Genomic DNA, 19406 nt, shown 5'->3' on the forward strand with positions numbered 1-19406 from the left:
TCCCAGAAAGTGGAAACACTGGAAGTACTACTAGAAGAAAGACTGGCAGATTATCTGCATCTTTCAGAAAACATCACATGTTAGTAAGTGCTACAGCAAAGATCTAGGCAGAACTTGACTTGTAAAACTAACTCACAGGGAGTAAGGAGGGGAAAGTAGTGGCTGGAGAGAAGAATGAGGGCTCAGAAATAACGGCAGGAATTCCCTTATCAGACGTAGGGTCCGTGCTTGGGGTACTGTGTCAGAATAAAATAAATCATAAAACTAAGTTATCATTAAAGATTGCTCCATCTACATAGCTACTTTGTGACACAAGGTCACCAAAAGTAAATACTTTCTAAAGAGTGTTATGTGGCTCCCCCCAAATCCTAGAGCTTTTATGAACAAAGAAAAGACACTAAGACGTGTGTGGTCAACATCTCGCAGGACATCCAGAGGAGCCATTCTTTAGTCTAATCTCAAGTCAATTTCAGGTTTCCAACTAGCTCTATCAGAATCTGTGGGATCCCTCTCACAAGAGTCTCATCTCCACAGCAAATTATCATGAACCCTTATCATAACCCAGTGTTCTTAAATTCTTCATAAGTGGGATGGCTCAAATTGCTTTAAAATCATCAAAGGAGAAAAGTACTATCTCACAGTCTGAATTTCCTGGTCAAGTTCATTACCCTGGGTAACTCTCATCCTGAGATTAATGGGGGATGTGGGGGTAGGGGACAAGTTTACAATCCATTGACTCTGTGTTCTTTCTGATTATACAGGCAACCAATCTCTGATTGCTCTACGCCAACACTCTTTTTTATTTTTTAACTATTTAAAACAAAATTATATATACTCAATGGCAAAAGTGTCTAAAGTTGATGTGATGGTTGATTTTATGTATCAATTTGATGAGGCCACAGGGTGCCCAGATGTTTAGTTAAACAGTATTCTGGGCGTGTATGTGAGGGTGTTTCTGGATGAGATTAACATTTGAATCAGTGTATTGAATAAAACAGATTGATCCCTCTGGTGTGGGTGGGCCTCATCCAATATGAAGGCCAGAACAGAACAAAAAGGCAGAGGAAGGAGAATTCCCTCTCTCCGCCTGACTTTGGAGCCCCAATACTGATCTCCTAAGTTCAGACTCAACCTAAAATATCAACTCTTCTTCATTCTCAAGCCCACCTGCTTTCAGGCCAGATCTTACAGCATCAGCTCTCCTGGCTCTCAAGCCTTCAGACTTGGAGGGGAACTACCCCATGGGCTCTCCTAGGTTTCCACTTGCCAAATGCAGATCTTATGACCTCTCAGCCTCCATAATTGTGAGCCCATTCCTTCTAATAAATCTCTCTTTATATATATGCATCCTATTGGTTATGTTTCTCTGGAACATCCTAATACAGGTGACTTACTATCTCTCTATTATATAAATCTACATTGCTTAATTAATTTATTAATTACTCTATCAGAGAAATTTCAGCCCTTAAACTTATATGACAGATAAAGACGATGGGCCTCTCAGTGAACCTCATCTGGTCCCTCCTGGGAGTTTTTACCTCCATTTTATTCACCTAAGTTTACTAAATTTTATCCTCTCCTTGCAATTTTTAAAAATTATTGTACACACATAGACACAATCATGTTTTATTCATCTTCCCTGAAAAAGGCATAGGATATTTACAAAGGCCCAGAAACCTTATAGAAACTAGAGTGAGTATAGTACCTTAGAGCGTGATTATAAAATAAAATGTCTCCTTTTCTTTCAAAAGAGTAAGTCAATACCTAATATCACAAAACTTTCCCCCAGCCTCTTTTTTTCTTTCATGTTGGAATATAATGCTTCTATTGATGTGAAAATGCACTATCATGCACAGAAGTATAATTAAAGGTAGATTTCCACTCAGCTTGCATGATGATAGTACAGCTACTTTAGGAATTGAAATATAATAAAAAGTCAGCTAGGTGAAGCTACCCAGGAGCAATATACTATTCACTCAGATGCTTTTTATTTGGCACCATGTGGCTCTCACAGCAAGTCTACCTGTGAATTTGGGAGAATAAAATAAGCAAACTGCGTTGTAGCAATGTCCAAGGTTATCTACACTTATATTTATCTGTCTATGCAGAGCTACATCCATCTCACGTTGGCTGTTACTAAATGAGAGGAGAGGTGTTGTCCGAGTATAAACGTAGATTCCTGATTAAAACGAGCTCAGTGCTCTATGAATCAACTTTTCTGATGCCCCATCTTCCCCTAAGAATCCAGAGACGTGTTTTATTTACCTTCATCACATTAAAATGATGAATTTCTGAGTTTTCCTTGAAAATCTTGGATATTTAGAAGTTTATAAAAAAGTAAGGAAATTTAAAAATTAATTTTTAACTACTATTTTGGTAGAAGTATATGTATGTTATTTGGGAATAAAGAGATTCGTATCCACCAATTCATTATTAAGAAAGAAAAATAAAACCTATTCTTTGATAGCTAGCAACAGTTTTAAAGGAAAATGCCTTTATATATGAATTTATCGATCTATACTGGGTGGGGGGGAGGGTTTAAAACTACATAGAAGGCATGTACACAGAAGAATTTGTTCAAAATTAGTTATATATATATTCAGATAAAAGCTCATAGATCCAACCCTCAAATTTCTGCATCAGAATATAAAATGCTCCGTTTGTTATGCAAATGTAATTAAGGAAATTATGCTGGAGCTCATTTTTTTAGAACAGACTTTTAAAAAATCTACTACACGTATGTTTCTAACAGAGCAAAGAAACTAGAATTTTTAAGCTGATATAGCTTACTCTATGAAGTTTCCACCCATAATATTGTTAAGCATTCCGCTTTTTAGAAATATCATTCTATCTTTAATCACTTAATAAAAAGTATACCTTTTTGTTGTTTTTTAACAGTAATAAGTTTTTATTATAGTAAATTTCGATATTATGAAAAATATATTAAAGAGGTTAATCATGAACTGATAATCCATCAATTAGAGATGATTATTATTAGTATTACTCAGATTTTTACTTCATTTTGAACTATTTTCTACTTATATATTTATAATAATACTGAGGTATTATTCTTTACAGACTTTTACAGGTATTTTTATTTACTATATTTTTCACTGGTATTAAATTTTCTTTAAAAAACATAATTTCTCATGACATAATATTCTACATAAAGATGCTCTCTTTAATCATCTCTTCATTTAAAATATTTAGTTTGTTTTCTATTACTTTTTTATTTTATATATATTGTGACAAATACTTCTGTGCGTTTGTTTCTGTAGAATCAGAATGATTTAAATTTAAAAGATCAAAGGAGAGTAACATTTTTAAGACTTCTAATTACTTATGGTTTAAACTTGAATTAAAGAATATAATATGTATTACTAAATAAATTCTCCAATCGCTTTTGCTGTATTGTAAAAATTTGCTTATAGCATATGAAGTAATGCCTAGATAAACGTTATTTAACTTTTGAGTTATGGGAATTTATTTTTAAATGTCTTATAATAATATCAGCAGTTTGAAATCACAGAGCTGAAAATCATTTCTCAATAAACAATTAAAACATAAAAAGAATCGTATTGCAAACTAGACCCTTCTTTCCTTATGTGAAAAAAAAGAAACTTCACGATGCAAGCTATCACTGAATTTTGGAAATTGGAATGACTTAATTCTTTCAAATATCAATGTGCTAACTACCTTTCCAAATATCCATAAAATCGAAAGAAGAGCTATTGTAATTGCTTCGAATAGACAGCACCACAAGCAGTCCCAGGGAAATGCATTTATCAAGACTGAACTAGCAACTTGCCAGTATTTACCAGCAAGTTCCCCAGTGAACAAAAAGCCAAGAAAACGTCTACTCCTCCTGCTATGGTCTAAATGTTTCCGTCTCCCCAAATTCATGTACTGTTGACCCTTGAGCAATATAGGGTTTAGGCACACTAACCTCCACAACACACAGTCAAAAGTGAACATAAAACTTCTGACTTCCCCAGAGTTAACTACTAATAGCCTACTGCTGACCGGATGCCTTACTGATAACATAAAGTGTCAACTAACATATTTTATATGTTATATGTATTGTATACTGTATTCTTATAATAAAGCTAGAGAAAAAAATATTATTTAAAAAATCATAAAGAAGAGAAAATACATTTACAGTATTTACTGAAAATAAAATCCACATACAAGTAAATCCACACAGTGAGAGCCCATGTTGTTCAAGGTTCTACTGTGTTGCTATCCTAATGCCTGGTGTGATGGTGTTAGGAGGTGGAGCCTGTGGGAGGTTACTGGGCACGAGGGTGGAGCTTTCCTGAATGGGATTACTGCTTTTATAAAAGAGACTCCACAGAGCTCCCCAGTCCCTTCTATCATGTGAGGACACAGCCACAAGTCCACAATCTACAACCTGGAGAACAGCCTTCAGCAAAGTCTGACCACGCTAGCTAGCAGCACCCTGATCTTGGGCTTCTGGCCCCCAGAACTATGAGAAATAAACGTGTATTATTTATAAGCCACCCAGTCTATGGCATTTTACTACAGTGGCCTGAGAGGACTAAGATACCTTACCTTAACATACCCAAATAGAACTTAAGTTTACAAAGAAACAAAAGTAAAACGAGACCACAAAAAGATTATCTTTGGAGACAAAGATATTTGCTGAGTGCAGTTTTCTGACACAGTGCAGTTGCTGAAAAGTCATTCTAAAATTAAAGCAATGTCTACAGAAACAAAACAAGAAAGTTTGAATACTTCAGCTGAGCAAACAATTGATTTAGAACCAGTGCAAACTCTGAATGATTGTTCTGAAAGGCTTTGTTTACATGAATAAAAATTGTTTTTAATAGGTGAGAAAGGTCTCATTAATAGAATTACTTTCCTTCTTCTATATATAAATGCTGAATCGCATTTTATGACCTTATTAACAAGGGCAGACCACAAATTTAGAGTATTATTCTAAACATCTGTTTGTGATTGAGTGCTTTAAAATTTTTTTGCATTTTGCAAAAAAAACCTTATCTCAAATGGTAGTAGGGTTTTGTTTTGTTTTTTTGACTTTATATCAGACAGTAATACACATGTAATACCTTCTTACTACTATTATAATAATATAAATCTGTTCCTGAAAGATATATTTAGTTTTCCCATACAGAGTCATAAAGTAAATGCCATTAGGCAACTAAAACTTTAAAAAATACCAACTCTTCAATTGAGAGGATAAATCTGTAGGTCAGTGGATCCCAAGTTGTTTTTAGGCCATGAAATCATTTCGTGGACCATAGCAATTTTTTTTAATGGAAACAGAAAAGAAAACATCAAAATAGGGGAGTACATCTAAAGTAGCAAGATAAGTTTTATTTCATAAAACTTTGTTTTGGTATTTATTGGGTGTGATAGAAACCGTTTTCAAACTGTGTTTTGATTAAAATCATTTGAACCTAGATGACATTACGCTATATGAAAAAAACCAGATACAGAAAGACAAAAACTCTTGTGATCTCATTTATATGCAGACTCTGAAGAGGTCAAATGCATAGAATCAGAGAGTAGAAGGGTGGTTGCCAGGGGTGGGGGTAGGGGAAATGGGGAGATGTTGGTCAAATGGCACTGTCAGTCAGGAGAGGAAAAAGTTCTGGGGATGCTAACATACAATATGGTGATCATAGTTAATAATGCTGTATTGTATACTTGAAATTTGCTAAGAGAGAAGATCTTAAGTGTCCTCCCCCTCTTCCCTCACACACAAGTAACTAGGTGAGGTGATAAATGTCTTAATTAACTTGATTGTGGTAATTATTTCACAATATTTATGTAAACTAAATCACCATGAAGTAAGTCTAAAAAAATATTGTACAACCTAAATATACATAATTTTAATTTGTCAATCATACCTCAAAAAAGCTGGAAAAAACAACTTAAAAAATCCCAAATCATTTTAAAAGCACAGTTCTAGGTCCACCTTCCCTAGGGTTCTGAATATAAAAGTAGAAATAAAAATTATCCTCACAGCGAACAGATGTTATCCATTCAACCTTTCTTGTACCTGTTTTGTCCTTTTACCACTTATTCCACATTAAAAGTAATGCATAAATATGTATTCACCAATCGGTAATGATTATTCTATGCAGAAATAAATATAGTCAAATGTTTTATACAAGTGTTGCAACTTGGAAAATATTTTCATAGAAAGATAACCCACTTTGTAAATTCAAGGTTATTCAGAGTTTGAATTTTACAAGTTGAGTCCACTGTCAATAACTAATGATATTCTTGAAAATTAATCACAACTTGGAGGGAAATATACAAAAAGACAGTGAACGATATATTGAACATTCCGAAATTTACAGGATTTATTTTGAATTCATCACCAAAGAACAATGATGTCCAAGACAGACTAAAAAGGGTTTTGAGCCACCTGAATTATTTTCATCCTGGACCACAGAATTAACTAAAAGCAAAACCAAGTTAGAACTGTATATTAATAGACAGTATCTGAGTATCGCCATATTGACATCTGAACGTACTACTTCAGAATTAGTGTGTGTGCTTGTGCACACGCACTTCTGTGTATACACACCAAAATATTGTTAGTGGGCATTTTCCTCTTCTAGATTTTCCTTGTATCTTTCACAAGCTATTTCAAAAAAAGAAGAAGGACTGATATTCTTCAAGTTCATACTGCTGATAAGAATAGAGTAGACATAATATAGAACTATCTCCCTCTGTTAAAGCAAACATTAGTGCCCTGGGTTAACTGATCTTCCTAAATTAATTATTTTCTCAGTGTTGCTACTTATACTATTACTTATACGTTTAACTGAATTTAGTATAAGGCATTAAAATACGAATGAAAATTGTCTTCTATGGACTCTATTTGTAGAATAAATGAATATAGTTGTCACATATTGGATTCCTTTGTTCTTTCTTTCCTTATTTTTTAATAAACAATTTAAATGAGTACATTGTACAACTTTTTTGAATGTATGTATATTGATTTCCTTACTAAAATTTCTCAAACTTGAGCAATGATATCTGATACAATCTCAGTTTCTACTACAAGTGTAGAAAAAAAAGGAAATATTCAAAACATTAAGGTATTTTCAATGTTAATATATGAGCGAGACTAAAGAAATATTTAGATTTCATATCAGTCTCCCTTTATTTGCACAGATTCTATGTTAAATTGACACAAATAACTAAAGTCTAATTTTATCATATTTAAGCAGATCTATTAAGGTATATTAGTTGTTAAATATTAGCTTCCTTTCTTCTTTATTTTTTAATAAACACATTTTAAATTAGATGAGAGTATCCTGGAGTCCTATATTAGACTACATGAAATTAATAAATGTTTATTGATCACTATGTTTAAGATCCTATTCTTTCCATTATAATGGTTCCAGAAAGTTGGTTTGTTAAGAGATTACCAGGAGGGAGGCCTTGCTACTTACATTTTTATATAGTCATCAGAAAAGAATCATTAATCATAACAGAATTTAGTGAGGAGTTTTTTAACTGTGGTAAATATTTACATGTGTATTTTTTTATGTGTTATTCTGATCTCTCCAGATATTTTCTATTTGCTCTAAATCTCCCCAAGTGAATTTATATTGGAAGTAGTGATAAAATATGATTGATCAAACATTTTGACTAAACATTCAGAAAAAAAGCAAAACTAACAGAGCATAAACAGAAAAAATAAATAGGAAGTTCACGATAGCTTTTGATTTCAGAAACATCTCTGCCAGAATGGTTACTATCTCTTCCTTGAATCCCTTTCAGTAAAAGTCCACACAGCCATGCCATATAGAAACACAAAGCCTATTTTACAAAAGGACACATAACCTTCAGCAAGAAATATTCTGTTAGTGAATACTATTTCAAAGGGCCATAGTGTTGAACTTGACAAACATTCCCAGAGCCCCTCTTCCATTATAGGTGCTGTTTTATATCCTAGAGATAGAACAGGCATGGCTTCTGCCTTCAAAGAGCTGACAGCAAGCATAGAGGAGAAATGGGATGGACATGAATGATAGGACGTGATGTAAACTGTGCTGAAGGTATGCATATGGTATCACGAGTGAACGGAGAATGTTTAGATATCAGAGCCGGCAGTCATGCAGTCCAGGACTCTGTCATGAACTTCCTCTCTTAGTATTCTGTACATCTGAACAAGGGGCTCAGTGAATATTCATATTCTCTGTCTTCTAATTAGTCCTTTACAAAATAAAAACAACTATTGCAAGGACCGTCTAGAGGAATTTGGTAAAAATTTTACTCTTTATCAGTCCTATAGCACACTCAATTTTTCTTTGCTTAGAACATCTCATTTTGCAAGATCAACTTTTTTTGTACCATATTACTCAAAGAATATTCCATAACTGCTAAACTTGTTCAAATGACAACAATATTACCTAAGCAGCTCAGCTTATCTACCACTGATGTCAAGTTTAAGAATTATCTTACTTAGCCAAGTTGGTCTTCCTTTAGTTGATACATATATCTTGTATTCACCCTTGTTTGTCTGTCTTTTTATTCTGTGACAATTTGCATAAATTTAGCAAGACTGCTTTAAAGTATTACTTAGGCAGTTGAATATGCCTTTAAACCCATAATCAAATTAATACAATCCCATTACTAATAGTAAAAGATATTTGAATGTCCATGAAGTCAAAGGATACCAGATACTATCAGGTTAGCAAAATAAACACTTTGTTTTTAAACATAAGATATTCACCTAGAGAAATATCCATTTCTCTATTAAAAATGAACTAGCACTTATATAAAATAGGAGATCTGGGTGCTCTAAGACAGTCTCAACCAACTTTCCTCCTTGCCCACTCCGTAACCTCTCAGCAAGGCTCCAAGTTTCCATTATCAATTAGCACTCAGGGCAACCAAGAGATAATCCCCAAAGTCTGAATTTAAACATAACCACCAGCATGTAACACCAACAAAACAAAACAAAACAAACATGTGGAACTCACATTAGCAGCTACAGGAGCAAACATCAAATAGATTTCACTGACCTGAGGAAATATCTATTTGGCTCATCTTGGTCTGCGTGATGTTGATATGAACAGCAACTTTGCTTTCAGTGAGGTCAATCTCCACATTGCCCAAATTATCTGCAAAGTGACTGAAGAGCAGGAGACCACTGGGGTTCCAAGTTCTGAACTGAAAACTGACTGAAAACAGGTCTTGGTCCAGCCGTCCAGGCACCTCCAAGTAACTGGTAGCATTGAAAAAGACAGGCACTGTGTAGGGCTCCACACATGAGAAACTCAAATTTCCCTGTGAAACAGAAGGGCAATGTGTGAGGAACATGCAGAATAAAATCAGCATCCATGTAAGATAGTAGACAAGCTACAGTTCTACAAATTTCAAAACATAGCTTTAGCCTGTGCCAAACTCTCACACGCAGCAGTGTGGCATGGATTCAGTAGTTGGATACGTTTGCATGAATCTATTTGGTGTGTGTACCTAACGAGGTACAGAAGTTGGCCATCAAGTTGAAGAATGTAGCAGGCACTGTCCATCATGGAATTGACTGCCTGACAGCCTGATGTAATGGGCTGATCCAAGGATGGGCTGTACATCTCTGTAAGTTTGAGTGTGGACCCCTGGACCACTGAACAGCTGCTGCTCCCCAGGGATGATGCATCAGCCAGGGAGGAGATGCCACTGCCTTCTTCTGGATGGCTTATTCCAGTGTTCATTAATATATTAATCTGGTCTCAGTGAGAACTATGGCCATTTGGTTGCAATTTATTAAACTGATATTATGGGGCCAATAATATTGGGTTTTATCACCACACCTAATATATATAATATTTGGCATCAGCATAATTGTGATTATATCAGATTATTATGTTATTCAACTCAAAATTCCATTTAAATTCCTGTGAACTGTGCTTAAATCAAAATGCATTAAAGATTATGGAACAGTGACATAAATGTACAAAATGAAAACAAAATTTGCAAAACTACTCCTTCCCTTTCATACTCCATTCAGATACAATGAATTTTATATTACAGGGTCTAAGTACTTTCTTTTTAAAGATTTGAAAATTCACACTTGCTTCCAAACCTCTTTTATCCCACCATTATATTTTGAGGATTATAATATGATGATATTTTCAACTGGCCCTTCGAATTTTTTTTTTACATACCACTTATCTTATCCCTGGATGCATAGTTTTTCCATTTCAGCACATTAACCATTAAATTTAAGGCAGGCTCTCTCTGAATTATATTCAAATTAAATTTTTACTATATCTTCACAGATGATTATTTTTAAATGCTTACTTTCACTGATGAAAACACTGCCTATCCATAATAACTGGGATGTTGTAACGACCACCACACATTTGTGTTGGGGGGATTGTCTCCTGGCAAAATTAAAGGTCCCTCCTGAATAACGGTGCTGACTCTGGAGTCAGTGTGTAACGAGGGAATGGGTGTGCGCACGGAGAGGGCTGCAAAATGAGAGCTGAGTCGATTTCACTGAAATATCAGGACCTGACATCTTTGAAAGCAAATTTCCTACATATTTGCCTTTGAAGAGCTACCTGATAAACATCCTGTTTGGGTCTATTCTGCCTAACATTTTAATCTGTATATGTATGTTTATTTAAAAGTATATTCTATGCCTGCTCATTTTATTTTAAGAAATATAGTAGTTTATGCTTTACTCAGTACCTTTGCTGTTCAAGTAAAACAGCACCAATTATAGATGCAATGTTCTGAGATAGATATAGTAGTTGAGTCTGGTTGACATATTCTCAAGGAGTTTCAAAGATTGTATTTCAAGCCACTTGTTCAGATTAGGAAAGTAATTTAGATGACTGCAATACATTTCACATTAAAGTTGATTTTGGAATGAATCTCCATAGAGCAATTCTTCATAGTTTTGGGTACCTAATGGACACATCTCAGAACCAACTGGGAGATTTGGGTAGAAATATCACATTACCTCTTCTTAAAGTTGCAAATAATGGAAAGACTATTATGATGATTTGGATTCTGTACCTTTCTATTTTAAGCAACAATTTCTGAGAGAACAGAAGGACCCCAGTGCCATTCTATACAATGCTCAAAATAGCATATGTATTAATACTGCTCTAGATAAGAACACAGTATGGAAGGAGACCATGACCTTGGGGGTCTGTCTGCCATTCATATTCAGTTACCCTGCAAAGTTATTTCTCCTGGTTAAATCTCAGTTTTCCCACCTACGAAATGTAACATGCCTAGCACGGTGCCTACTGCCTATAAATGGAGCTATCACTATTTTTCTCTATAGTCAATATGCTTTATGAAATAACTTCATCAAAGTTAAATTTTTAGCTCTTAGTATAACTTTATAACTTTTAGAAAAATAATTATTAAAGAAAAAATTTACATTGCCCAACCTAAATGAATCCTGTTTATTCATAGGGGATTTCCATTTGTCCACTCATTTTATGAAAACTCTAGGCTCAAATAAACGTGGGGCAATGAGACCATCAGAACTCATTTAGAGCACAATACCTGCACTCATTATATTACCTACTTCCAGTGGCTCTCAACTGTATGGATCTGGAATCCCAGACTCTCTTAAACAATGTTCTGGGCTGAAGTAGACCCTGTTCTTGAAGAATGACGGGGAATACACACACTAGATTTTTAAGTTGATACCTTTTCGTGATCCTAAGCAGTGTCATAGAGAGGCAGGTGTGCTAGAGCATTCTCTGATTTTTGCTCTCCTGCTTGAAACAGTTAAACCTGGAAATGTCCACGCCAGAGCCAGAAGACCACTGTGAGCTTCTGTCACAGCTTTCACCATCCAGTGGTAATCAATCATTATTTAATGGTATAATGTTTAGTATGTTTAGAGCCTTGGAAAAAAGTGCACTTATTAATATACTTGGATTAATTCTCTTTGGAAATATGGAAGTGAAGATAATAAAGTTTCTGGTTTTCACAGTTTTAAAATATGGAATTAAGTCATAAACAAGAAGTAGAGGGCCATAAATGATGAGACATTTAGAAACATGATGCTGTCAATTTAAGGGCTGCAGAACTGCTGGGGTGAAGCCTATCTCATGGGGAGCCCAGATTCACTGGCGCTAAAGTTCTATGCTGCATTTGAATAAAACTCGATGCCTGTTTCAGGCTAACTGAACTCAAAAAACGGTGTCTATTCTGAATCTATCTGGTACCTATGCGTTTAGTAACTCTAAAGTCAGTTTTACACTGTCGAGTCCAACATAAGCATGATGAAAAATGCTATGATGTTGTTGTTCAACAGTCCATAGAAAACACAAATTTTTTGATCTTTCTAGGAACCAACATTTTGGGGGTGACAAATCTTACCACATTTGAGGGCTCCAGTTTCTTCCTTCTCGCAAGATCAGTTATGTTGTTGCCATTGTAGTTAATGCTTTCCATGCAGCCTTTGAAATTCTTTCTACTGCTGGAACTCGGCTTACCAGAGAAAGGTATGCCTCCAAAGGTTATCTTTAAGAAAAAAGATAAAATATGCACATTCAAACTGTATTCGACTTAAAAAAAAAATAACAACATTCACAATAAATTAGACAAAACTAATAATACAGCCAAAGTCAGTTATCTTTAATTTGACCAATATACACAGATATTTTTCTGTCTCCAAAATCTGTTACATATTAAATTATGTTGCTATTAAAGTGCATAATAGTATCATTAATTTTAACAATTATAACCTTAACAAGAAAATAGTAACAATCCCTTGCATTTTTGCTATCTGAAAGGCATTTTATAAATTCTCTGAGACTATTTTAAAAGATTTTTATACAGCAAACATTTTATTAATATTAAAAATACATTTTTATGTTTATCATTCCCAGACATACTATCAATAAATGCTTCTAGTCATCATGAGATAATCAGCACTAATATATAAGTTGATAAAACTGTAGCCAAAAGCAGAGAATATTGTATTTATCCTATTTAGACTTACTATAGTAAAAAATTCATTAGGCTTATGGTGAATACAGAAATTTATTCAAAAAGTTGCATTACTATATTGCTTAGGAACATCTTAGAACTTGGGGGCTATAATTTGAGAAGTATAGGCTTAAAGATATTATAGGTCTTCTAAATCCTAAGGAATAAAGTTGATGCTCCTTCCTGTGCTTCTCTATTATCACCTGTAAAAAGAAAGTATGTATTTTTCTATAAATCTTTAGTAAAATTATAGTACTGTAATATTTTCAAACAATACAAAATTATGCTTATTTATGCACTGCCAATGACAACTACTGCTAATAATGAATTAGTAAATGAATCTACTAATCATAGCTGTACTATCAAGATACATAATCTAGATGTTATATGTTTTAATTATCAAAGTTATGATTAATTTTTCTTACAAAGTTTTGAAAATGAAGCAATAGTTAAGATAGTTTTAAATGTCAAGACTTTGTATTTAAAACATAAGGCAAAGGTCTTTGAGTTCTAAGAGGCCATTAGAAAGTTATTTTGTTATTTAGTGTCATGGCATTTTAAATTCTTAATTAGTTTTAGGGGAAAAGCACAAACTAACATGGTTTATGAGACAAAATAGAAAAATAACCAAAGATTTCACTTAAAATAAAAAAAATAATGGTTAGATGTATATCATTTACCAGAAAGTGTATATATAGGAAGAAAAGAGGAAAACTGAAGATATATGAAGAATTAAGAAACCACAAAAGAAATACTAGAGAGTAATCAAATGATGGAATTATTGAAAATATATTTTCAATTGGCACTGAACTGGACTTATTAGGTAGATATAAGTGTACCTAATACCAAGGGTAAGAATTATTGATACTTAAGCGGAGTGTTGTTTCCTATCCATCATTTATTTATCCATTTCTTCCCAGTTGACAGTAATAAGACCGTCTATGTTTAATGATGTGCACCATCATATTTTGAATGATATTACTAAATACTATTTTAAGTGCTGTTTTATTCCTTCTCTGTGTGCAGAGTTTCTTTATTTGGGGACTTTTATTTTCCTTTAGGAGGATGATTCAAACGCTCCTTGTGTTCCTCTGCTTTCAGCAACCTGTGGCACATGTCCTATCTTGTGGAAGGTGCCCTGGTGAAGCATCGCAGGCTCAATTAACCAGATTCCTTAAATTAAGAGATGTGGGTTCAAATCCCAGTTCCCAATGTAACTAATCATATGATGTTAGGTGCTCTCTTCTTTCTGATTACATATTCTCATTAGTAAAATGAAGTGGCTGGACCACAAAACAACTTCTAATATTATAATAATTATTCTGATAATAAAAACATATTGCGGTTGCTAGATTAATAATCAGACTCATATGATCAACTTATTAATGATACTGTCATTCAATGACAATCTTGATTCTGAAATATAACTGCATTAACTATTTTGTTAGCTACCAAGAGTTTACAAAGTTTGGCAAAGACTACTAGATACCTCTAGTATTTTTCCTACCTTCTTTAGCGGGGGGAATGCTTTTCAGCTGTGCACACTGCTCCCCAGCCAATATATGGCATTTACCAACCTCTCTGAAGCAACTTTTGGTCTGATTAGATTTAAATGAAAGAGCTGTGTGTGACTCCAAAAAATATAATTAAAGGCGAGGGAAGAGGACAACCTCTTTCACTCTCTCTTCCTTCCCACTGGCTGCAACGCAAGGTGGAATGGAAGTAGCTATCTTAGCACAATCTGCAGTGAAAATGGAGTAGCAGCAAGAGAAAAGCAGACCAGGATCTTGATGACCATGATGCTGTAATTTGAGCGCAGAGTTACCTGCCTAGGGGTTCTTTTTATATGAAAGAGAATAAACATGAGCTTGTTATATGCAGTCTAATTAATTGCAACTGATACACACACATATGTATAGTAACTTCTATTACTTCCTGTTGCCTCCTTACATACCCCTGTAAGAAATGTGCTATTATATTCATTTTAAAGAAGGGGGGATATGATTTTTCCACTGTCACACAACCAGTAAGGGGCAAAAAGGGACTCAAACCCAGGTTTTTCACTCCAGTTTGAGGTCATGCAGTTGATTCTCTCCAAAATCTTAACCAGTTTCTCTCTACAATTCTTGCCAGGTCCTACAGTGGACAAAGGGGTCCAATCCTCCAGTTTCTGAGCTGAGCTGTATGGCAAAGGCAAGGGATACTATCCGAAGTGAATGCGCCCTGGAATTTAGCTGAAGAGAAGAGAGAAGCCCCGCCAAACACTAGTCTACTGTCCTGCCCTATAATTTCATTGGCTAAGAAATAAAAGAATGAAGCCAAGTGCACCTTCGTATCACTGCACTCTTCTCTGGTCACCACGTAGCCCCGGCCTGATGGCAAATGGTGATCGGCTCTCTCTGTGGTGTAACTGGGCTACAGAGAGGTGAGTGAGGTGAACTGGTAAACCCAAGCCCTTCTTCCACAAAACATTCTCACATCAGGTCAAAGAAGCAAATTTGTTTCTGTTGTTTCTTTCATGATATACATCTGCAGAAATGGTAATAGGTGTTCTTTATTTACTGCCAGCAGTGGCGTGCAGAATCCTGGTCATACTGGCTCATGAGAACTGATTGTTAAACAGAGCCATTGTTAAAAATCAAATTATATAAGCTTTAAATTAAACAAATTTTATTAAACAGAAAATTAGTAACTACTCAGAACTCATCTCTACATTTTACTATCATGTATGCCCTTAAAGTTATTTACAGTTATTATGTCCCTATGATAGAAATACTGTATATTGGTGTAGTGTAATAAATATATTTGGTCTTTGTCCCCAGTTTCTGGCACAGAGCTCCTAAAATCCTTGGATTTCCTGAGTGACGGGAGTGTCTTTTATTATTCATAACTGGCTCCTTTTAAGGTTTGTGTGTATTTACTGTGTGGATGAGTCAAGGAGATAAGTGCAAAAACAGTGAGACAGACTCTAGCAGAGTCTCTAACTTACTTTAAACGAGTAAGCAAAGTGAGGCCCTTCGTATGAAGATAAACATGTACACACATAAAGGAAGCCCAACCACTTTCATTGCAGTTCATGCCAATAACTGCAGTATCCTGGAGGAAAGTAATATATAATCAGCAGTACTATAAAGAGAAATAAGTTGATTCTTTCTCAGTGAATTGACATTTCTTCCTAGTGTCTTTCTCTAACAGAAATGTCCCAGGCAGTGTGGTCTACAGATGAGGTTCTCAAACATGGTATTGTATACAGATGGGCTTCGAAGTGTCCATGAACTGCTGACCCTGGATGGAAAGGGTTCTGTGTGCATGAATATTCACAGACATGTCATCGCAAACGCAGTGGGGCCTATGACTCTACATTTTCAATTCTATTCTTTGAAAACTGGAATTGTGTTTGCCCACTGCTAATGTTCGAGGATTTCTCACCTCTTCTCTGATACTTCAAAGTTTATTAATGCAGAATGAATAATTCATCTTTAAGTTCTCTCATAAAGTGGGAAATAAGTCACATAAGCCAAGAATAATATTAATTTAGAGAAGACAGAAATTTCTGGGATTTTCACATTCTTTCCTTTTTGGCAATCATTTTTGCTTAAAATAAATCTTTTTTGGAGGGGTAATTATTTCCTGATAACAATTTTTTTAATGTTAATAAAGTATGTATACCAGCATTTATATAGCATATTCTATTCTAAATTCCTATTTAGGGCAAATCAAAACCACAATGAGATACCATCTCACACCTGTTAGAATGGCTATAATCAACAAGACAAGTAATAACAAATGTTGGAGAGGATGTGGAGAAATAGGAACCCTCGTACACTGCTGGTGGGAATATAAATTGGTGCGGCCACTATGGAAAGCGGTATGGAGGTTCCTCAAAAACAAAGAATTGATCTACCATATGATCCAGCAATCCCTCTACTGAGTATTTACCCTAAAGACTTGAAAACTCATATTCGAAAGGATATTTTCACACCAATGTTCACAGCAGCATTATTCACGGTGGCCAGAACATGGAAACAACCAAAGAGTCCTACGATAGATGACTGGCTAAAGACACTGTGGTACATATACACAATGGAATATTATTACTCAGTCATAAGAAAAGATGAAATACTGCCATTTGCAACACCATGGATGAACCTTGAGATAATCATACTAAGCGAAATAAGCCAGACAGAAAAGGTTGAAAATCACATGACAGCACATATGTGGGATATAAACCTAAAAGCAATAAATGAACAAGACAAACAAACAGAGATTCACGGACATGGACAATGGACTAGTGGTTACCAGAAGGGAGGGAGGAGGGGGAAAATTAAAAAAATAAAATGTTAAAAACAAATAAATTCCTATTTAGGAATATATGTAATATATACCTATTACAGAAAATTTAGAAACTATTTAAACATATAAACAAAATAGAAAACAGTCATAAATCCCTTTTCACTTAGTATTTTATGGTGAGTATATTCCACATTCCTAAAACACACACACACACACACACACACACACACACACACACACACATATATATGTATAGATAGATATAGATATTGATAATATACGTGTATGTATATGGAAGTATCTACAATTTCAATACTGGGAGCCAAGGAACACTGAGGTGGCACAACAAACTCAAAAAGGTATACTTTACATTTTAAAAAGGAACACAGTAATACTTGGTATCTTTTGGACACTGTGTTTAACACTAGCTTGAGTTAGTTCACCATTCCAAGATCCTGCTCCATTGCTTTTGATGATGTCCTGTCTTTGTGAATTTCGAAAAAAAAAAAACAGTGTCAAATGAAAGTAAAGTGGGACAGAAAATGAGGATAGCAGTGTCAGATCTGATTCCAACATCTGAGATGTTGTTCAATGGAGGTGCACACATCTCATTATTAAATAACTACTGTTATTTTAAGAATAAAATAAAACCATCTCTTCTTTTATGTGTATTTTTTCAAATGGCTACTAGCTGTCATGGCATAAACATTTATTAAGTTGTTTGGTTCTAATTATTACAGAATGGTCTAGGACAGCTGTGGAAAATTAATAATACATCAAGGGTTCCATGTATTAAGAAAGTGTGGAAACCTCTGGCTAAGTAATATTTCACCCTGTTATTTTACTGCTATGCTCTTCTTGTTCATTTAGTTATCCCTTCTCTTAGTATATATTATTCTGTGATAAATATCTTCTCAAAGAACTCTTATTCCTAATTATGATTAACATTTTTATGGACATTTTTAGATTGAAGCGCTCTCCATATAATTTATTAAAAAACCTGATATGCCTCCCAGTATATTATGAGAATATGTAGTTTTTGCTGGACCAATATGATCATTGATAATTTCTAAATCTTTGATCACCTGGAAGGTAAAAAATGCCCATTTACAGAAAATTTCTTTAAAATATTCTATATTTTACTTTATCTCTTTTATGACAATTATATCTGAAAAAATAGAACTTGTCAAAAGAACCATCTTTGGTCATAAATTTATAAATGGCTTAATATAAATGAGAACTCAGGCTTTCTTATTCAATATTTTGTAATAAATATGAGGCAACCCTATGTATATACACTGTACATTAATAAGAACAGGTAGTTAATATTATAACTAATTACCAATGGAAAGATTACGACTTAAATTTATTCTGGACTTGTTAAATGGTCTTGATATCATGATAAATGGTCCCTTTCTTCAAACTGTTATTTTCTTACTAAGATCTTTAAAATATTTCAAAAATTTATTATTAAAAATTCAGAAATGAATAAAATGACATATTAATAAATTTGGTTTTGAAGTCGTAAGTTAATTTTTCCTTGGAGAACAGAATGAAAATGGTGTAGGAAGGCACATAATTAACAACAATACAAGCAGGAGACTGAGGCAGCCACTCAGCGTTTAGCACAGTTCACATGTGCTCAGGTTCACCTCATAGTCCAGGTCCAGGTAGTCGAACTCGCCGTTGGTGCGGAAGTGCTGCATGCTCCTGTCCAGGGTGAGATTAATGCTCCGGCCCTGGCGCTCAATGACCACAGAGTGCCAGTGGTGGTCATCCAGCAGACTTCCCATCATCACAGATGTGTGGCCATATATGGGGCCAAGCTGGTTGCTTCCTGAGTCATGGAAGTGGAAAAGAAACAAGTGATGACACCACGGCTGTGTACTAAGCCTTTTATTTACAGCACTATGGGCTGACGCTCTGTCTACTGAAGTTGCCATGGGAAATCCAGCGTGTAACTACCCTTAAAAAGTTTTATGTTCAAAGGACGTAAAAGCTACTCAAGATGAAAACAGTCTGCTCCCTTAAAACTAATGAGCTATTAAAAAACTGGTAGGTTCCTTAAAAAGTCGGTGTCCCCTGGGCTCTGGGTTCTGATGCTGGCTCCACCATCACTTGCTCTGTGATCCTAAGTAAGT

At 34.7% G+C, this 19406-nt stretch overlaps 1 protein-coding gene across 1 annotated transcript in view; it reads right to left on the bottom strand.

Annotated features, from left to right (window-relative positions):
• The window catches only part of CNTNAP2 (contactin associated protein like 2), a 1631342-nt gene that overhangs the window by 857160 nt on the left and 754776 nt on the right, over positions 1 to 19406 (bottom strand). Inside the window, exons 6-8 of the mRNA XM_025039033.1 lie at positions 18918 to 19102; positions 12361 to 12504; positions 9033 to 9297 (exon numbers count right to left, since the gene is read on the bottom strand). Coding sequence (XP_024894801.1) covers positions 9033 to 9297; positions 12361 to 12504; positions 18918 to 19102 — 594 coding nt within the window. The remainder of the gene's footprint in view (positions 1 to 9032; positions 9298 to 12360; positions 12505 to 18917; positions 19103 to 19406) is intronic.

Source organism: Pteropus alecto, unplaced genomic scaffold (assembly GCF_000325575.1).
Source record: "Pteropus alecto unplaced genomic scaffold, ASM32557v1 scaffold48, whole genome shotgun sequence".
NCBI lineage: Eukaryota > Metazoa > Chordata > Mammalia > Chiroptera > Pteropodidae > Pteropus > Pteropus alecto.